Source organism: Eleutherodactylus coqui, chromosome 4, assembly GCF_035609145.1.
Source record: "Eleutherodactylus coqui strain aEleCoq1 chromosome 4, aEleCoq1.hap1, whole genome shotgun sequence".
Taxonomy (NCBI): domain Eukaryota; kingdom Metazoa; phylum Chordata; class Amphibia; order Anura; family Eleutherodactylidae; genus Eleutherodactylus; species Eleutherodactylus coqui.
In genome coordinates this window covers 33749268-33768210 of record NC_089840.1, presented here as the reverse complement: position 1 = coordinate 33768210, position 18943 = coordinate 33749268, and the positions used below count along the sequence as shown (strand labels likewise).

Here is an 18943-nt window from a genome sequence, read left to right as displayed (position 1 = left end):
GTTCACACTGAACATCTTGAACGATGCACAGAAATGCAGGAGCATGACACTGTTCACACTGAACATCCTGAATGCTGCACAGACACCTCATGTCCAGCCATATACACCGAAAATACAGAAGACTGCAGAGACATGAAGGAACACAAAACAGTTCAAACTGAACACATTGAAGCCTCCACAGACAAGCAGGAACACAAGACTACTTACACAACAAGAGGAAAAACCAGCAGACACTGACAAAGGAGCTGGTATAAATAAGCAGCAGACCTGTGAAATTGGTTGACTGGAGCAAACCACACCCAGTAAGCTCAATCAACCACATCTGTGGAGCTGTGCTGCAAAAACACTGTGGCACAACAGATCCCAGCCAGCACAACCCTAACAGGAAGCCTCCAAGTGATCTGAGGCATGGAACCTGTCTAGGGGCACATAAACAAATAGAGTACTCTCCTCACTTCCTCCACTGCTGGTCTGATCCCCTAAAGTGAAGGGAGGTGTGAACAGTGCAGACCAGACCAGTGTGGAAAGCGAGAGGTGAGGGCAGTACTCTTGTTTTTTTTAATTATGCAAATAAAATTTTTTTCCATAGTGCTGAGTAGGAGCATTAAAGGGGTTGTCCCGCGCCGAAACGGTTTTTTTTTTTCAACAGCCCCCCCGTTCGGCGCGAGACAAACCCGATACAGGGACCTAAAAAAAAATCCGCACAGCGCTTACCTGAATCCCCGCGCTCCGGTGACTTCTTACTTACCGGTTGAAGATGGCCGCCGGGATCTTCTCCCTCGGTGGACCGCAGCTCTTCTGTGCGGTCCATTGCCGATTTCAGCCTCCTGATTGGCTGGAATCGGCACGTGACGGGGCGGAGCTACACGGAGCCGCTCTCCTGCACGAGCGGCCCCATTGAGAAAAGCAGAAGACCGGACTGCGCAAGCGCGGCTAATCTGGAGATTAGACGCAAAAAATTAGAAGGCACCATGGAGACGAGGACGCCAGCAACGGAACAGGTAAGTGAATAATTTCTGTTTGGCTCATATTTAATGCACGATGTACATTACAAAGTGCATTAATATGGCCATACAGAAGTGTATAGACCCACTTGCTTTCGCGGGACAACCCCTTTAAGACTGGGAACAGTATCCAAGACTGGTGGCATGATAAATGGGCATAATTAAAGATGGCATACAGAGGGCACTATTAAAGAAGGTATTAAGAAGTGTCACTGAGGCCTGGGAGAATAAAGGGGGCACAATTGAAGCCTCGGGCATAAAGAGGGCACAATTGAGTCTGGGGGCATAAATGGAGCACTATTAATGAGTCAGGGCATAAAGTGGGCACAATTAAAGATTGAAGCATGAAGGGGGCTCTATCAAAGTCTGTAGACATTACTGATTTTGGGCATAAAGAGGGCATTATTACTAAACATGGTAAAAAAAGGGAGTTTTTACTAAGTGGGAAGATAAAATGTGGCACATTTACTGTGTGAGGGGCATTAAAAGCAGCACTTACAATGTGGGGCCTATAGGAGGCACAAAAGGGAGTATGCTATTATTGTGTGGGACGCCACAGGATGGCATTATTACTATCTTTGGCAATATGGATGGGAAGATTGTATAGAGATGCGGATAATGTAGAGAGGGTACAGTAAAAGTGCAGAACTGGCATGTGTGATAACTTATGGGTTGTTAGCTCATCGGATTGCCATCTTTCCTCCACCACATGGATGGTCGCACACCAATACACCACGTCCAGGCCAGAACTTTGGTATAAACTTAACAAATACGTCCTGTATTGTGCTACATCAATAAAACTCATAACACAATCTTCATTGTTGTCATTCATCACAGTGTACAAGAACAGGTACAATTCCCTGGCTGTCTGGCCGCTACATAATATAGACTTCACACTGTCTACAATATAGGCCTAGTGCCTCAAACATATTGCAAAGTCCATCACCTTTTACCCAATCAGGGTGTCAGTCTAATGGCCGTCTACCCTTATCAAACTCATAGCTGTACAGCCTGAGAGCTCACTCTCGCAGGGCCCCCTCTCGGCAGGTCGGGAGATTTCCGTTCCTCCAGATACACCCACACAGATGTTCTCTAATTACTCGGTAGGTCAGACCCTTTCCCCTCAAAATACTCCTTCATCCTCACACTGTATTGGTAGTGTTAGAATAATAATGCACTATACCTGTTCTCTGATTGGCCAGAGCTGCTCATTTGATCTGCACTGGCCAATCGGTGTGTATTAGATAGAGAATTGCTGCAGCCATCTTTGCTGGCCGAAAACAGGGTCCAAAATCGGCGGACTAGAGGGACAGCAGTGAAGAACAACTGTAGGTAACCTACTCTCCTGCATTGGTTTTTTGGCTGACCGAAAAACACATACAGTTGTGTGAATCAGGCCTAAAAAAAAGTTTCCCAACATTTCCTTCTTGTTCATTGTCTGCATCTGGCCTGATATGGGATCTGCTTTAGGCCGCCTGCAGACGGCCGGGTCGGATCCGGCTGCAAGAATTCTCGCAACGGGACCCGACCCGAGCCCCTGCAGAGAGCAGCGTGTACTCACCTGCTTCCATGGCTCTGGCTGTTTGATCTGCATGCGCAGACCGGAGCCGCCGGCCGGGGAGTAAGATTTCTAAACATACCACGATGTGTTTCATGCGGACAAATCGCGGCCGTCTGCCTAGGATTGCGTTTGCTAACGCAATCCTATAGCAGCTTTCACGGGTGGAAATTCCGCGGGAATTACACACAAATATTTCTTGTTTCACCTTCCATGAGGATCTCTGAGACAAACCATCATGGATTACACTGTTCTCAGCTGGACAGGTTTGATTCTTTGGATGAATACGACGGCTCACAGAAACACCACATGGGCTGTAATATGGGTCTGTACTGCGGATATGTGTATGTTAGTGTGTGAGCTCCTTACCGTATCACTTTGGGCTGGATGTTGTGGAGATTGAACTGGAGAATCAAAGCCTGGAATATATATAGGCAAAAACATTAAACACAACTTCATTTTTAGACTATATACAAAACTTCTATATTTGGTGCATTTTGACACAATTTTTGCTATACCATGACACATCAGCATTAACCCAACAAAACTGCAACACGTGGAGGCACCCTTAACCCCCCATACAATGCTGCAGGTCATACCCATGGGTGGCAGTTATAATATAACTCTAGCGATAGCTCTGATGCCGGCTGTTTAATCCCTTAGATGCCGCTGTCAGTGCTGACCGCGGTGTGTAAGTAGTTATACAGCAGTGGAGAGCTAGCGCTATAACTCTTGGATGTGAGCATGAGGGTTCATTCACATGGGTATAAACTTTTTTCGGTCAGTGAAGATGCAGCATATTCTATTACCTGTGTGTTTCGGCCATTCTGCTGTGTCTTGTGCACATAAATATGCAGCATATTGATGCGTGCAAAACAAATGCAGAAGGTACAATTGCCTTGATGTACAAATATGCAGTGATCGCGCATGTTTCCTGTGTATTTGCACTGGTCCACTCACTTCTGTTGCCTATTTCAGTGCATAATAAGCAGCAAAATAGGATTTGCTGCGTGTGGTTTACGCAACCAAAAATTCTATTAAAAATTGACAGATGTGAATGAACCCATTGAAATAAATGGGTTCTATTTACTGCATGTTATGGTCATAATACGTTGCACACTTATGCTTGTTGTGGCAAGTTTAGGGTTACTCGCCTATCAGATCAGTTTTTGCCTGGAAAGGACACCACTTGCATACAGGCTCCAGAGACAGGAATTTATTTAAATCTGGCATCTGCCAGAATTTACTTCACAGCAAACTTGGGAAAGATACAACAGCTAACTTGTATAGCACATGATGTCCAGGGCTTTCAACCCACAGAGTCTACGTCACTAAGCCCAACCTGGGGTGTCTAGAGGACGTCCTCCTCTGTCAGATGGGTGACAGGCCCAAAATGGTCTGCACCGGACCTCAGGCTCCAAGTTCCTGAAGTGGCGTCTTCACACCGACTTTCACACTCTCTGGCTAGTAGCCAGCTTTCCCCCCCTATGTGGAAGGAACTTCTTATCTTTTTTATCTAATTCCTGCCACACCCACAGGTGTTCTCTCACTTCTCAGGTTTCAGAATGCCTGTCTATCACCCTCTGCAGGCCATTCTGTATATTGCACTCATACACAGTGTAAACTGCAATACAGAAATACATTTGCATAGTTAAGTCCAAAAGTGCCATTACTATACTATAAAAAACTATTGTAAAAAGATCAATAAAGTTTAAATAAGAATAATAAGAAATTAAAAATCCTTGTGAGAAAAAAAAGAAAAATAGCTTTTTCCTCATTAAAAAGAATACTTGTTTAACACCTCGCTTCGAGGATTACCCCAAACGAAGCATCTTGCACCATTAAGACTAATAAGCGCCCGGGCCCAGATGGCTTTTCAGCATCATATTATAAAAAGCTTTTCTGAGTGTCCATCTTGCTAATTATTTTAATGGCATGCGAATGGAAACTTGTGTATTTACTGTGTATTTGCGCACATAAAACATTTTGGAGGAGCCGAAAAATGCAGGCGTAAGTGATTTTTGTTTATGTAAATACGTAGCGTATTTTTATAACCGAAATGCTCCTATGCCTGTGTGAACAAGCCCTAATTGTGCCCCCCATAGTGGCTCCAGTAGTGATAGTAACCCCCATAGTGGCCCCAGTAGTGATAGTGACCCCCATAACAGTCCTAGTAGTAATAGTGACCCCCATAATTGTTCCAGTAGTAACGGTGACCCCCATAATATCAGCGGTCACACTCTGCACTGTGCCACTGGACCACAGCTGCAGGAAGCGGCTGCTCCAACCCTTGTATAGCGGCCATTGCTTGTAATTACAAACGTTGCTCCCATTGAAATCAATGAGAGCTGCACCTGCAATTACAAGCGCTAGCCACTACACAGGGGTTGGAGCAGCCGCTTCCGCTCTGACCTGATGCATCCCAGCGGGTCGCATAAACTATTGTGGGACACATTTTTAATTAAAGTTTAGATAAATTAGCAAACTTACGTCCAAGGTGGATGCAAAACACCTCATCCAGATTGGATGTAATTAGAGATGAGCGAGCGTACTCGGAAAAGCACTACTTGCTCGAGTAATTTGCTTTATCCGAGTATCGCTGTGCTCGTCCCTGAAGATTCGGGTGCCGCTGCGGCTGACAGGTGAGTCGCAGCGGTGAGCAGGGGAGAGCGGGCGGGAGAGAGGGAGAGAAAGATCTCCCCTCCGTTCCTCCCCGCTCTCCTCTGCAGCTCCCCGCTCCGTGCCGGCACCCGAATCTTCAGGGACGAGCACAGCGATACTCGGATAAAGCAAATTACTCGAGCGAGTAGTGCTTTTCCGAGTACGCTCGCTCATCTCTAGATGTAATATATTGTCTAGAAAGATGGATATACACATAATATGGATAACACCATATACATATAATGAAACCTAAGAGTGTGAAGACAGAGAAATATGAGCCCAACTTGAAGACCGTTTCTTGAAGCGGAACACTCACCCTGATGAGGGCAACCCAGCGTCAGGAACTTGGGGCATTCAGTACAAAAATAACACTGAGCATGGCCGGCATATGGATCATGTGGGCCGGGCCTATCCAACACAGCCGATGAGCCGTAACACAAACATATCAATCTACAGACTGTACCTTGATTAAATATAGGATGCCTCCCAGCTGGATTCATGTTTTCTGAGGATCTTAGCACAGGAGCCGGCACTTTTGGAAGTGGAAATGGTAATGCTTGTTGTTGAGCAGATCCCTATGGCAGAAGAGTCAAGAAGGTAAATATATATTTGGACTTGAGACAGAGTAATGTGGTCATAAAATGTGGGCTTTATGTGCCATATTAGTTTTGCCCGACTGCAGGTCTAATGACACAAACTAACAGATCCCTGTGATCCATATGATTCAATTAGTTTGGGTCACTAAACACACAGTCATGCATGGACTAGGCTGAGGTGAAATCAGCCTCACAAGAAGGGACTATTCAATAGAATGGCATTATCACTATCTAGGGCAGTATGGATGGGAAAATTGTATAGAGATGTGGATAATGTCGGAAGATTGCAGTAAAAGATGTCTATGTCAAATTCAGCAGAGACAAGTGTGACAACTTGGGGGTTGTTAGCTCATCAGATCGCCATTTTTCCTCCACCAGATGGATGGCCAAACACCAGTAAACCACGTCCAGGACAGACGTTTGGTGCAAAAATAACACATCCATTTTTTTTGGTGGTGCATCAATAAAACTCATAACACAATCTTGGTGTCATTCATCACCACGTACAATAATAGGAACAATTACCTGGGTGTTAACCATTATATGATTCCAAGTTTTCTACGTAGTGGCTAGAGTTGGAAGGGACCTCCAGGGTCATCGGGTCCAACCCCCTGCTCAGTGCAGGATCAGTATATCATCCCAGACAGATATTTGTCCAGCCTCTGTTTGAACACTTCCATTGAAGGAGAACTCACCACCTCCCATGGTAACCTGTTCCACTCATTCATCACTCTAACTGACAGACTTAGTTTTTCTAATATCTAATCTGTGTCTCCTCTCTTTCAGTTTCATCTCTTTCTTTCTAGTCTTTCCGTGTTCAAATAAGAATAGGGCTGATCCCTCTGCACTGTGACAGCCCTTCAGATATTTGTAGACCGCTATTAAGTTTCTTCTCAGCCTTCTTTTTTACAAGCTAAACATTCCCAGATCCTTTAACCGTTTTTCACAGGACATGGTTTGCAGACTGCTCACCATCTTAGTAACTCTTCTCTGAACTTGCTCCAGTTTGTCTGTCTTTTTTAAATTGGGGTGTCCAGAACTGGATACACTATTCCAGATGAGGTCTGACTAAGGAAGAGTAGAGGGGGATAATTACCTGACATGATCTAAACTCTATGGTTCTCTTAATACATCACAGAATTGTGTGTTGCTTTTTTTTTATGCTGCATCACACTGTTTACTCATGTTCAGTCTGTGAACTATTAGTATACCCAAGTGTCATGTAGGCGAGGGGAGGGTTAGATTGTGGAGTGATTGGTACCCAATTTATCAGAACACTGCATGTCAACCGGACAAGCAACCATCACCTTTGGCCACAATTCTACAGTAAGCCGCCTAGCCCTGTGCTCAATATTGCTGCCACCAACATTCACGGGCGTTGGACCCGAATGCTAATTACCAACAATTATGTCTTTAGAGATATGGTTTTGTGTTAACACGGACGAGGTTCACTAATTAATTGAAAGTTTAATTCTAAAAAGATAGCAGTTCTTATTTACAGAAAAATGCAAAAAATGTAAGAGGTATACATAAGATATTTATAGACAGTATTAAAATGAAAAGATTAAAGAAAAGAGTGTTACCAATTTTTGTGTGGAGTCACACGGAATTACAGGACAATCCACACGCATAGTGCACTCCAAGGGGCAGACACTAAAGTCCATGTGCGATTTTTAAACTTTCAGTGAGGTAACTCCTCTTCAGCTCCTTCTAGCCCCAATAGGGGTTTGGCTTACACCGGAACGCATGGGCTCGGAAATCCATATTTCCTTCATAACTTCGTGTGGGTGGGACCCACAATGAAAATATGATGGCTTGGTTTCCTCTCATGATTTTATGTAAGGTTTGAGCCCACGTACGAATGTGTTCAGATACATATTTTCATAGATATGTGATTCCAGTGTCTCTGAGCATCTCGCAATGATGGAAGTACCTATGTCTGGTTCGCGGTGATGTGACATTTTGCAAAATATCCTTGTCAACGGACTGCGACATACAGATCAGTCATAATTTCCAAATTACATTTTCCCCTTTGTTTGAGAGAAGTTCCTTTTTTAAAATTGGCTCTGAAAGATAGCATGTCTGGCTGTAGTCAGTTCCAAAGTGGGGAGGAGAAGTCACTGGGTTGTGAAGGGCTGTTCCTGTCCTTACCTCGTATTGTAAATATTTCCTGCCTAGGCTTAGCAAGGCTGTTAAACATTACAAGCCCCTTGTGGAGTTGTGACAGTCTTTTTGAAAGCTGTCTGTCCCCCTGCTTCAAAGCCCCTTCAGCACTCAGCTTTACTAGATGCTGAAAAGCATTTAACCCTTCCACTTACAAACTACACAGCAGTGTTGCACAACCCCATGGGACTAAGGTAGCCGAGCCATACCTCACACCAAGTCTTTTTCACATGTGCTGCTGCTTAGCCCAATTCCTCCCATTCTGTATGTGCTTTCTTCATTTTTCTTGCCCAGATGAAGGACTTTGCATTTCTCCTTGTTAAATACCATTCTGTTAGTCGCTGCCCACTGTGCAAGCTTTTCTAGGTCTTTTTGAATCCTCTCTCTTCCCTAATGTTAGCTATCCCTCCTAGCTTCGTGTTGTAGGGAAATTTGATCAGTTTCCCCTCAATTCCCTCCTCCAGATCATTTATAATAATGTTGACCAACACTGGGCCTAATACAGAGCCTTGTGGTACCCCACTTGGATGTGCAGCCATGTATAACTGCTCTTTGAGTTCGATCACTCAGCCAGTTGTAAACCCACCTATCAGTTGCCCTGTTCATCCCATATTTGGTCATTTTTTCAATAAGTATGGTATGAGATACTTTGTCAAATGCTTTACTAATGTCAAGATATACTATATCTACTGCATCTTCCTGACCAACCCAGTCCATGATTTTGTCATAGAAGGAAATTAGATTAGTCTGGAATGACTTGTTTGTTACAAACCCATGCTGGCCCTGGTTAATTACTGCATTCTTATCCAAGTACTTGCAGATATGCTGTTTAATAATTTGTTCATACTGTCTACAATACAGGCCTAGTGCCTCAAACATATGGCAAAATCCAACGCCTTTTACCCAATCAGAGTGTCTGTCTAAGGGCCATCAGACTTGTGGCTGTTCAGCCCGAGAGAACTCACTCTCCCAGGTCCTCTCCCAAGGACCCTCCCAGGGGACTCTTAGGTTTGGAGATTTTCTTTCCACCGGTCACACCCACACAGCTGTTTCCTGATTATCCAGCAGGCTAGACCCTTTCCTTGCCAAATAATCCTTCATGCAGCTTGCTCTCAAACCCCCAAGTGTCCACTTCTGATGCTGCACAAGTTATGTGAAGAACTCAAAAAAAGACATCACCTGTGATCACTGGGTATATCAGTAATGTAATCACTTCTGTGATCTGTAAAGTGCCTGTGTGGAACAAGTATTTACCATCATATGGTTGTGTATGGAGGTAATATTGTACCCTTTATGTTGTGACAATATTACTCACTCAGGATACAGTTCTAATATTAGTGGTCATCTTATGACAGTGTTATTTGGGCCTTGTATGGTGGCATTAGTTTATAACTATATGTGTATATGGATACATTTTTGTGTGTGGGAAAGGGAGGCATACAGTATGTATTTGGACTTGTGTCCCTGATCTTCTATAAATCTAGCAATACCCCTGGAAACGATAGGGGTCAGCACTCTTAAATTGACTGAATATGACCATGGTGTTGGTAGAATTATTCAACATTTGGAGCCCAACTTTTAACTTTCCGGGGCCATGTTTTTTTCTAAAACTGGCCCAGAGCAGACCATGCAAACTCATAGAGAGGAACTTGGGTGGGGGGTTAAAAAAGTCTATCCTTTGCTGTATTACTCACTACAGGGCTCTAAACCAGCTCTGAAAGGGACATGGGTACTTTGCATCAGTGGCTTAATGAAGTAGGTTTCAATGATGAAGAAACTGCACGAAAGCCTAGGAACAGCAGGTCAATGCCAAGTGTGGGCTTGAGTGGTGTAAAGCACGTGATCACTGGAAGCATTGTAAATGTATTCCATGGAATGATGAATCACGTTTCACTATCTGGCTGTCTGATAGATGAATCTGGGCTTTGCAGATGCCTGGAGAACACTACCTACGGGATTACATATGGCCAACTGTAAAATGTGGTGGAGAAAGAGTAATGCTATGGGGCTGTTTTTCAGGGATTCGCCCCTCTTTTCCAGTGAAAGATAATAAAGACCCTTTCCTGATCCAGCAAGACCGTGCCCCTGTACACAAAGCAACCTCCATAAAGATCAGAGGTGATGCGTTTGCTGTGGAGGAACTGAAGTGGCTGCATAGAGTCCAGACCTTAATCATTCCCAACACCTATGGAATGAATTGGAAAGCCGATCACAGGCCAGACCTTCTCATCCAACATCAGTATCTGACCTCATAGATGTTGAGGTGCTCATATACTTTTGGCCATATATAGTGTATCTATTGCCTTTAACAATGTTGTAGAAGTCTTTGTAATGTACTTTCTGACTTACCATGTTGCTTGGCGTTAGAGAGAATCTTGAAAAGTCTACTGAAAAAAAATCAAGAGTATAGATACAAGGAGATGATAAGTATGTCTAAACATCTTAAGAAAACTAAAATAGGGCGGAGCCTGACCTCCGAGAGCAATGGCTGCCTGAGACCTGCGCTCCGGCTGTGAGAGGTCTTTACAGGGTCCTATCTGACGCTTCTAACAGCGAACATGCGGAAAGCGGCAAGGGAGAGGAGCGCTGAACAGCTGAGCACGCCGGGCGCTCAGAAGAATCAAGTCGGGATGCAGCGCTTTTTGAAGGAACGGGACTCCCGATCTCCGCGCCCGCCGGCCAAGATGGCGCCGGCCCACGAGGCTGCTTCATCAGATCAAAGTAAGGAGAGGGGAGGGGAATCCTCATCGGATGAGGAGGAAGATAGCGAAGCCATCTCTAAAGGCTTCATGAAACAGCTTTTAGCTAAAGCCCTGCAGCCCCTGATGTCAGACCTTGCTGAAATCAAAGAAGATGTTAAACACCTGGGGCGCAGGGTGGAGGACCTAGAGACATCCGCCTCCTCCATCACATCGCACGCCCTGATTTTGGAGCAAGTCCTGAGGGAGCAGCACGAGCACCTTAATCGCGCCCTAATATCCCAGGAGGACTTAGAAAATCGAAACAGGCGCTGCAACGTCCGTATAAAGGGGCTCCCCGAGTCGGTTGCTGCGGAGTCCCTCTTTAAGGTGGGTGCGGAAATTTTTGGTCTTCTGCTAGGACCCGCGAAGGCGCAACACTTGGGCATCGAGCGTATCCATAGGGCGCTCAGACCCCCTCCTTCCGCGAATGACCCACCAAGAGACGTCATTTGTAAGTTGCTTTCTTTCCAGGACACTCTTTCCATCCTTAATGCTGCAAGAGAACACAAAGAGCTGAAATTTGGGGGTCATTCCCTGCAATTTTTTCAAGATCTTGCACCCTCCACCTTATATAAAAGAAGACTTATGCGCCCACTTCTGGAGGCTCTTAGGGCTAAAGACTTGCGTTACGCCTGGTTGTTCCCCTTCGGGTTAGGGATATCTGTGAAGGGGAGAAGGCTCACAATAAGAACCCCAGAAGACCTACACAAAGCCTGGCCCCTTCTGGAGATACCCCCTCTAGACCTGCCGTGCTGGCTGCCGCTTCCGGGGTTTCCGAAATTGCCAAAACTACCTCCCCTTGAGGCATGGCAACAAGCCTCTAACGCAAAATCACCTAGAGGGAAAAAAAAGAAGACTAAGGAGACCCCCAGCAGCGTGGACACCTGAAGTTATGGAGCGACGCAGCTCAGGTCCACCCCCACACAGGTTGTTCTGGCTCGACCTAACTTTACGCTTTTTGAAAAGCGTTTTCCAAAACCAAAGAAAGACTTTCGGATGTTTTGCTGTCCGTGGACTTTTCTTTAGCGGATAGGTCTGGATCAACCGGTCCCCGCGGCTGTTGTTTGTATTATTGGTTCGACTTAACATGTCTTCACGTTGCTTTCTCTTTTACAGGATGGCTCCTCTCCCGACCAGCTTCAGCTGGGTTTTAGGAGCCTGTTCTTTCCTTCCGTATGTCCTCATTAGAGGATCCTGTGAGACCCCTGGCAGTTCAGGCTATCTGTAATTGATCGGTCTTTATTTTATAAGGCCCGATCAATCCGCCTCACCCCCTACCTCACCCCTTCCCCCACCTCACCTTCCTTTCTCACGAATAGACGCCCCAGTCGTAGTGAGGTCCCCCGTGTCGTCTCCAGTAGGAGAAAACTACTTCGCTCTTCCTTCTTCGTGCCTGTGGTTTGTTTCCCCCCCCGGCTGTCTCTGGTGAGTCTCTTCCCCCCCCCCCCCATCCCGAGTGTCTCCAGCCCTCCCGCCCCCCCCTTCCTCCTCAGTCTCCCGTGCCCAGTCAGACTGCCGAGTGACTGGAGGAGAGGGAGACTTGTGTTCTTCTACGACTAACGCATTTGTTTCTCTTCACGTATTACAGAGTTCTTCGGGGATTAGTTCCACTTCACCATGAGCGACTCTCTGAAATGGTCTACGTTTAACGTGAAAGGGCTGAATTCCCCATCCAAAAGACATCACGTGGCGCTGCTGCTGAAAAGGTACGGCGCAAAAATTGCTTTTTTACAGGAAACCCACTTCAGGGGAAATAGACATTTATCCCTACCGGGCAAACTTTTCACGCAGGGATACCACAGCACGCACCCGACATCCGCTTCCAAGGGTGTCTCTATACTTTTCCATCACACTGTAGTTTTCACATGCGAAGCCCAACACTCGGATGGAGAGGGGAGGGTCCTCTTTTTAAGGGGCAAACTCCTAAACCAAAAAGTAACGATAGCTAATTTGTATACTCCAAACGCAGGGCAAGTACCTTGGCTGATTAATCAGCTAGAGATTTTAAAGCAGTTCGCGGATGGCCCAATTCTCTTGGGAGGAGATCTTAACCTGACCCTCAACCCCATTCTTGACTCCTCGACGGGGAAATCTCACATTGCCCAGGCCAAACTCAGAAGACTGTATCGCAGTCTTTCGGAGATGGGTCTGATGGATGTCTGGAGATATGTTAACCCCACGACGAAGGACTTTACCTTCTATTCCCATGTTCATTTTTCTTTCCAACGCCTCGACTATATTTTTGTGTCTTCGTCTCTGCTAAACTCCGTTATCGGCGCCAAAATCGACCCCATTCTTATCTCTGACCATGCTCCGCTCCACATCGACATTGACCTCTCTCCGCCCCCCGCTCGAGAATGGAGATGGAAGTTAAATCCCACGCTCCTAGACTTAGAAGAGGATAGACAGCACTTAAATTCACTCCTAGAGGAATTTTTCCATTTAAACAAATCACAGGATATCTCAACTCCAGTGACATGGGAAGCCCATAAGGCATACGTAAGGGGCCTTTTGATTGCTCTGAGCTCCAGAGTTAAGAAAAGGCAGCAAAAATCGATAGATGAAAAGCTCCAACAGATAGCAAAACTGGAACAAGCCGCAAAAAGTTCACAATGTAAGGCCGCGCTGGACAGGTTGACTACCCTAAGGAAAGAGCTAAAAAGAGACTTTGACTCGAGGTATAATAAGAAACACTTATACCTGCAAAGAACAGTTTATGTTCAGGGCAACAGGGGCAGCAGATGGACCTCTGCCCTTATTAAAAAAGCTCGAAAAAGAAACTTTATCAGCTCCATAAAAACTAGCTCAGGCCGTCGGGTCACATCTTCGGCAGATATAGCGGAAGAGTTTCAGGCCTTCTATTCGCAACTTTATAATATTCACCAACCCCTCACACCCGACGGACGACAGGTCGCCCTCGCACAGATACACAAGTTCTTGAGTGAGCTGAACCTCCCCAGTCTGGACGATGATGCTGTAGCGACCCTGACGAGACCAGTCTCCTCTCAGGAGATAGAGGACCTCCTGAAATAATAATAATAATAATAATAATCTTTATTTGTATAGCGCCAACTTATTCCGCAGCGCTTTAAATCCTCCCCGTCGGGGAAAAGCCCTGGCCCAGATGGGCTACCGGCCTCTTATTACAAAGCCTTCCAATCCTGTCTGGTTCCCCATTTGACAGAACTATTCAACTCCCTTTTACGGGGAGAATCGCTTCCCAGGCAGGCGCAGGAGGCGCATATTACTTTGATACATAAGGATAATAAAGATCCGGAGGCGTGCGGAAGTTATAGGCCTATATCCTTAATCAATTTTGATGTTAAACTGTGGGCAAAACTTCTCGCAAAAAGGCTAGAAAAATTTATCCCATTCCTTGTTGACGCGGAGCAGACTGGTTTCGTCAGGGGCAGAGAGGGAAGAGACAATTCTATTAGACTCCTCCACGCAATTAGTTACGCCCAAACACAAAACATCCCACTGGCTCTAGTAGGCTCAGATGCCGAAAAAGCCTTTGACCGGGTTAGTTGGTTATATATGCAAACAGTTCTCTCGCACTTCAAAATCCCCCCTACCTTCATTTCTGCCATCTTTTCTCTATATGCAGCCCCTTACGCCAGAATTAAAATAAACGAGACCCTTTCGCCCCCCTTCAACATCAGTAATGGCACGCGGCAGGGATGCCCCCTCTCCCCCTCGCTATTTATCCTAGCCCTTGAGCCATTCCTGCAGAGGATCCGTTTAGATCCCAACATTCAGGGTCTAAAGGTGGGCCGAAAGACTCTGTCGTTGGCCGCTTACGCAGACGACATTGTCTTTTTAGTTACGAACCCAGAAAGGGGACTACCCCATCTCATCAGTCTCTTAGAGGAATATGGAACCCTCTCTAATTTCAAAATAAATTTTTCCAAATCAAAGGTTCTAAACGTATCGATTCCGGCTAGCCGCTGCCAAGCGCTGAAAGCAGACTCCCCTTTTTCGTGGGCGGCAGCTGACATAGATTTTTTAGGTATACAGCTCACAAAAAAGGTAGAAGACTTGTTCTCGGCTAACTTTACTCCTCTCCTGCCCAGGATAAAAAACATGCTGCGCTCTTACGACTTGCCTTTCTTGTCCTGGCTGGGGAGAAAAAACATTCTCCAGTCATATGTAATGCCAATAATCCTATATAAACTGCGGCTTCTACCGATACACATCCCCATTTCCTTCTTCAAGTCCCTTCATTCAATCATTCTAAATTATGTCTGGAGGGGGAAAAGGCCGAGATTGGCCCATAGTTTACTTGAAAAAAGGAGGGTGGACGGTGGGGTTGATCTCCCTAATCCGCGTGACCTGTACTTAACTGCCCAATTAAATCTCTGGATGGAGTTGGTGCTTCCCTTAAAGGACCATTTAGTACATAAACTCGCGTTAGCTTCGTACGGCCCCACTCTCCTTCAGGATCTGTGGTTCCCTGCGCCGGTCCTACGGAGACGGAGGACTCCCAGTCCCCTTCTTAGAGGAGTTATGGAGACTTGGCATAAACTGGGAGGCGGGTTGGCCCCCTCCCCCTCTCCCCTCACCCCCTTAAATGTCCTGCATAAGACATTAGATCTGCACCTAGATCCTTGCTCTGCGGGCAGCTGGCAGATCCTCGCAGATAAAAGAATTTCAGACATTCAGACGAGGGCTCACATGCCCCCTGCAGACATTCTAAAAGACCTATTGCCCAGTCATGGGCTTCCCTTTTTAGTATCAGCACACATTACCGGAGTTATTAAAAAGTTTTTGTCCCAACACAAGTCGACCAGACCATTAACTAGTTTTGAGAAAACTCTGAATGATAGCAACTTTTCTAAGAGAAAACTAGCTTTCATGCGTAAGCAATTTATTTCTCCCACGGGTAACTCAAAACCCGTGTTCATCACTTCTTGGGAGAGGGAACTCAAGATCACTCTCTCGGAGAGCGACACGAGGGTCATACTCAAGAACTCATTTGGCATTTCGCCCTGCGTTACCTCTCAGGAGTCACATTACAAATTACTATCAAGATGGTATAGGACTCCTCAATGGCTCTCAGATCATAAATTATCATCTCAAGATGCCTGCTGGAGGTGTGACGCTGCTACGGGTTCATACCTACACATTTGGTGGGAGTGCCCGGTGCTGGTGCCCTTCTGGAGGGAGGTCGGGTGTGTGCTGAGTAAGCTCGCCCCGGGGTTGGTTCTTTCCCCTGAGGTGGTCATTCTGTGGAAGCCGTCAGCCGCCTTTCACCCGCAGAAACACAAATTGATCGCTTTCCTGCTTGATGTCGCTAAGGCGCTCATTCCCCTTCTATGGCATCAAAAAACCCCCCCTTCTCTGGCGATGTGGAGGGACAGGGTGGATCTCCTTTCGAACCTGGAGGAATTATCCAGTTACTCCAGGGGCTCCCATGAGGGGTTCCTGGAAACTTGGAGCCCGTGGCGCTCTATCAGAGCAACACTGCTCGAGGGGGGGTCGTCCACTGAGTCGGACTAAAACGGAGTCTATTCCACCTCCTCTCCTCCTCGGTTTCGAAGTACGAGTTCCACTCCCTAGTCACAGCGATCTCTCCACACAAAAATTTCTTGTCCGGTGGTGCGCCCGCAGCCTGAAGTTGCTCTGACGCGCTGGGTTCCACATCTCACTTAAAGGTAGACTGTGCGCGAGACTGCTCCCCCTTCCCCCCCCTCCCCCCCCCTCCCCCCCTCCCCCCCCGTTCCCACACCTTTCTTCCATTCCCTCTGTTTGTTCCCTATTGTTGCTGTCAAATTGTTTCTTTGTGTGTCTATAGGTTTGTTTCGGTTGTTTTTTGGGAGGATTCCTGATAGGGTAGTTGCCCTGGATGGTGGATTTTTGCCTCCCGGTGGCCTAGGCCACGTTATTACTGTTGCAGAATGTCTCGAAAAATTCTCATAGGGTTACTTGCTCTTTTATCGTATGTACGCACTCTAAGGTAACCTGTTTCTATATTCCAGGAGACGTTGTTTACTAATGATTCATTGATTGTCTATATTCAAAATGTCAATAAAAATCGATTTAAAAAAAAAAAAAAAGAAAACTAAAATAGGGTTGCATCAGAGAAATGTACCTTGATTGATTTCCCCTCGCCCAAAAATTGGCATCTTCTTCTGCGATTGTTTTGCCATCATGAGTGGTGGATCCCTGAAGTAGTGAAAGAGAATAAGTTTTTGGTTGTGGTTCTTAAACACACTCTTGCAGTAATAAGGCATTTTTGGCAGATAGAACAAGGTTCCCCCCCCCCCCCCCCCCACACACACACACTTACTATTTGTGCCAAACTGAGACTTCTGTCAAGTACAGCTCTTTTCTTGGAGGACATCCATTCAGTGGACCACTAATTATATCAGTGACAATACTTAATTCTGGCTGGTTGCTCTAATATAGTGATTTTCAACCTTATTACAATAAGGAAACCCAAAAACAATTTTTCGACTCCCTGGTTACTCCCTAACCCATTGTCATCTCAAAGAAGCCTGGTACAGACTCAGTAAAGGATATTTAAGCAGGTTGACACCGCTATGCAGTAAGCAGGCACAACAGCATAGGATTACATGGGAGGAGGGGGACCAGCAGTAGGACGCCTGTGATTAGCGTTATCCCCCATTTTCTACAATTCACAGCATGCCCCAAAGCAGTTCTTCAAGTAGCTTCTAGGTAGACTGACATGAAGAATTTCCCTAAGGTAGAAATTGGAATAAGCAAGTCAGTACTACCATAATGGTGCATGGCGAATGGGATTGAGCGGTAATACCAGGCACAGCCACTACCAAAAGTATAGAGCTGTGCCTGGTCAACAAAGAAGGGGATGCTCCTTCAGATAGCTCATTGGTGGATTGGGATTCCCATCGATCTGATATGGATGGCCTATCCAAAAGACTGTAGAAATGCCATCTATATTATTTTTTAATAGTAAAATGCAAAAAAGAAAACATTGTTTTCATATTAACCTTAACATTTTCTTATGTAATTTTAAAACATACTTTATACTTTCTCCTTTTGATTTTGTTATTCGTTAATTTTTACATTATATTGTTATAGGACAGGAAAAATCCCCCAGAACATATGAAATCATCAATTTTAACTTTCATATTGCCTGATCTACGGATCGGTTCTACTGTAGTTATTATAATTAGAGAGATAGCTAAGCATCCAGGTTAACATCCTGAATGGAGCTACTGTCTTAGTTCCAATTTTTAACATAACTATATATTGACCTCTAAGTAAGTATTGTTAACTTGAGGCCCATTTAGATGGGATGAATGTCGGGCAAACAATGCCCGACACTCGTCCCTGCACATACTCGCTCTCCCTCACCCCTCTCCATTGACTTAACATCATCATTCAGCTCATCGTCTATCCTTTATGCAGCATAAACGACGGACGATCAGCTGAACGATCATCTTTCAGTATAAATAGCAGCTGTTCAGTATTGAACAGCCACTATGTTAAGTCAATGAAGAGAGGCGGGGGAGAGCGAGGAGTGAAATCTCCTGCAGCCTCTCTGCCCCCCTGCTGGCCTCTCTGTGAATGAGCCAGTGATACTAGCTCCCGTGCAACAGCACAAGAGCGAGTATATGCGGGGACGAGTGTGAGGTATCGTTTGCCCGACACTTGTCCTGTTTAAATGGGCCTTAAGTAGTAGAATTTATCAGAAAACAGATAGTGAAAGACAAAGTGAGGAGAGAGTGGGGAAGGAAATAATGGAATAAAAGAAATTTAAAAAAAAAGAAAATAATTTTTTTTATAAAGAAAATAACAGACACATATCAGAGAATGGACTTGAGAGGTACCCTGTGGCATCCCCACTGCCTTAGGAGATAGTTTAACAAGACCGTAATGACTTACTTAAATGCTTTGCGCACACTGTGTAGGGACCCGGAGGGTCCTCCAGAATAGCCACACATTCATAGCCATGTCACACTTTGCTATGTGCTTCTAGGAGACATGGAAAGTGTCGTACGTTGGAAAACCCCTGTTTTCCTCTTTCTTTCAACAAACTAAACTAATGGCTTGGCAACAGCTGGCTGCTTATTGGCTGTATGTCATGCCATCACTGATTCGTAGAGGGGGATGGTGAGAGTTCAGAGCAGGAAACTCCTGAGTGAGCCAGTATGCTGAGGGGGAGGTGTAGAGAGAAAGTGCGGGAACAAGACAAGAATTGAAACAGGAGTCAAGTCAGTCTGCGTACGGAGTCAT

The 18943-nt window shown here is 45.6% G+C and overlaps 1 protein-coding gene across 1 annotated transcript in view; it reads right to left on the bottom strand.

Moving 5' to 3' along the window:
• LOC136625182 (interferon-induced GTP-binding protein Mx2-like) overlaps positions 1-18943 on the bottom strand; it is a 94974-nt gene that overhangs the window by 58761 nt on the left and 17270 nt on the right. Inside the window, exons 2-4 of the mRNA XM_066599198.1 lie at positions 16815-16888; positions 10332-10369; positions 5687-5798 (exon numbers count right to left, since the gene is read on the bottom strand). Of these exons, the coding sequence (XP_066455295.1) occupies positions 5687-5798; positions 10332-10369; positions 16815-16888 (224 nt within the window). The remainder of the gene's footprint in view (positions 1-5686; positions 5799-10331; positions 10370-16814; positions 16889-18943) is intronic.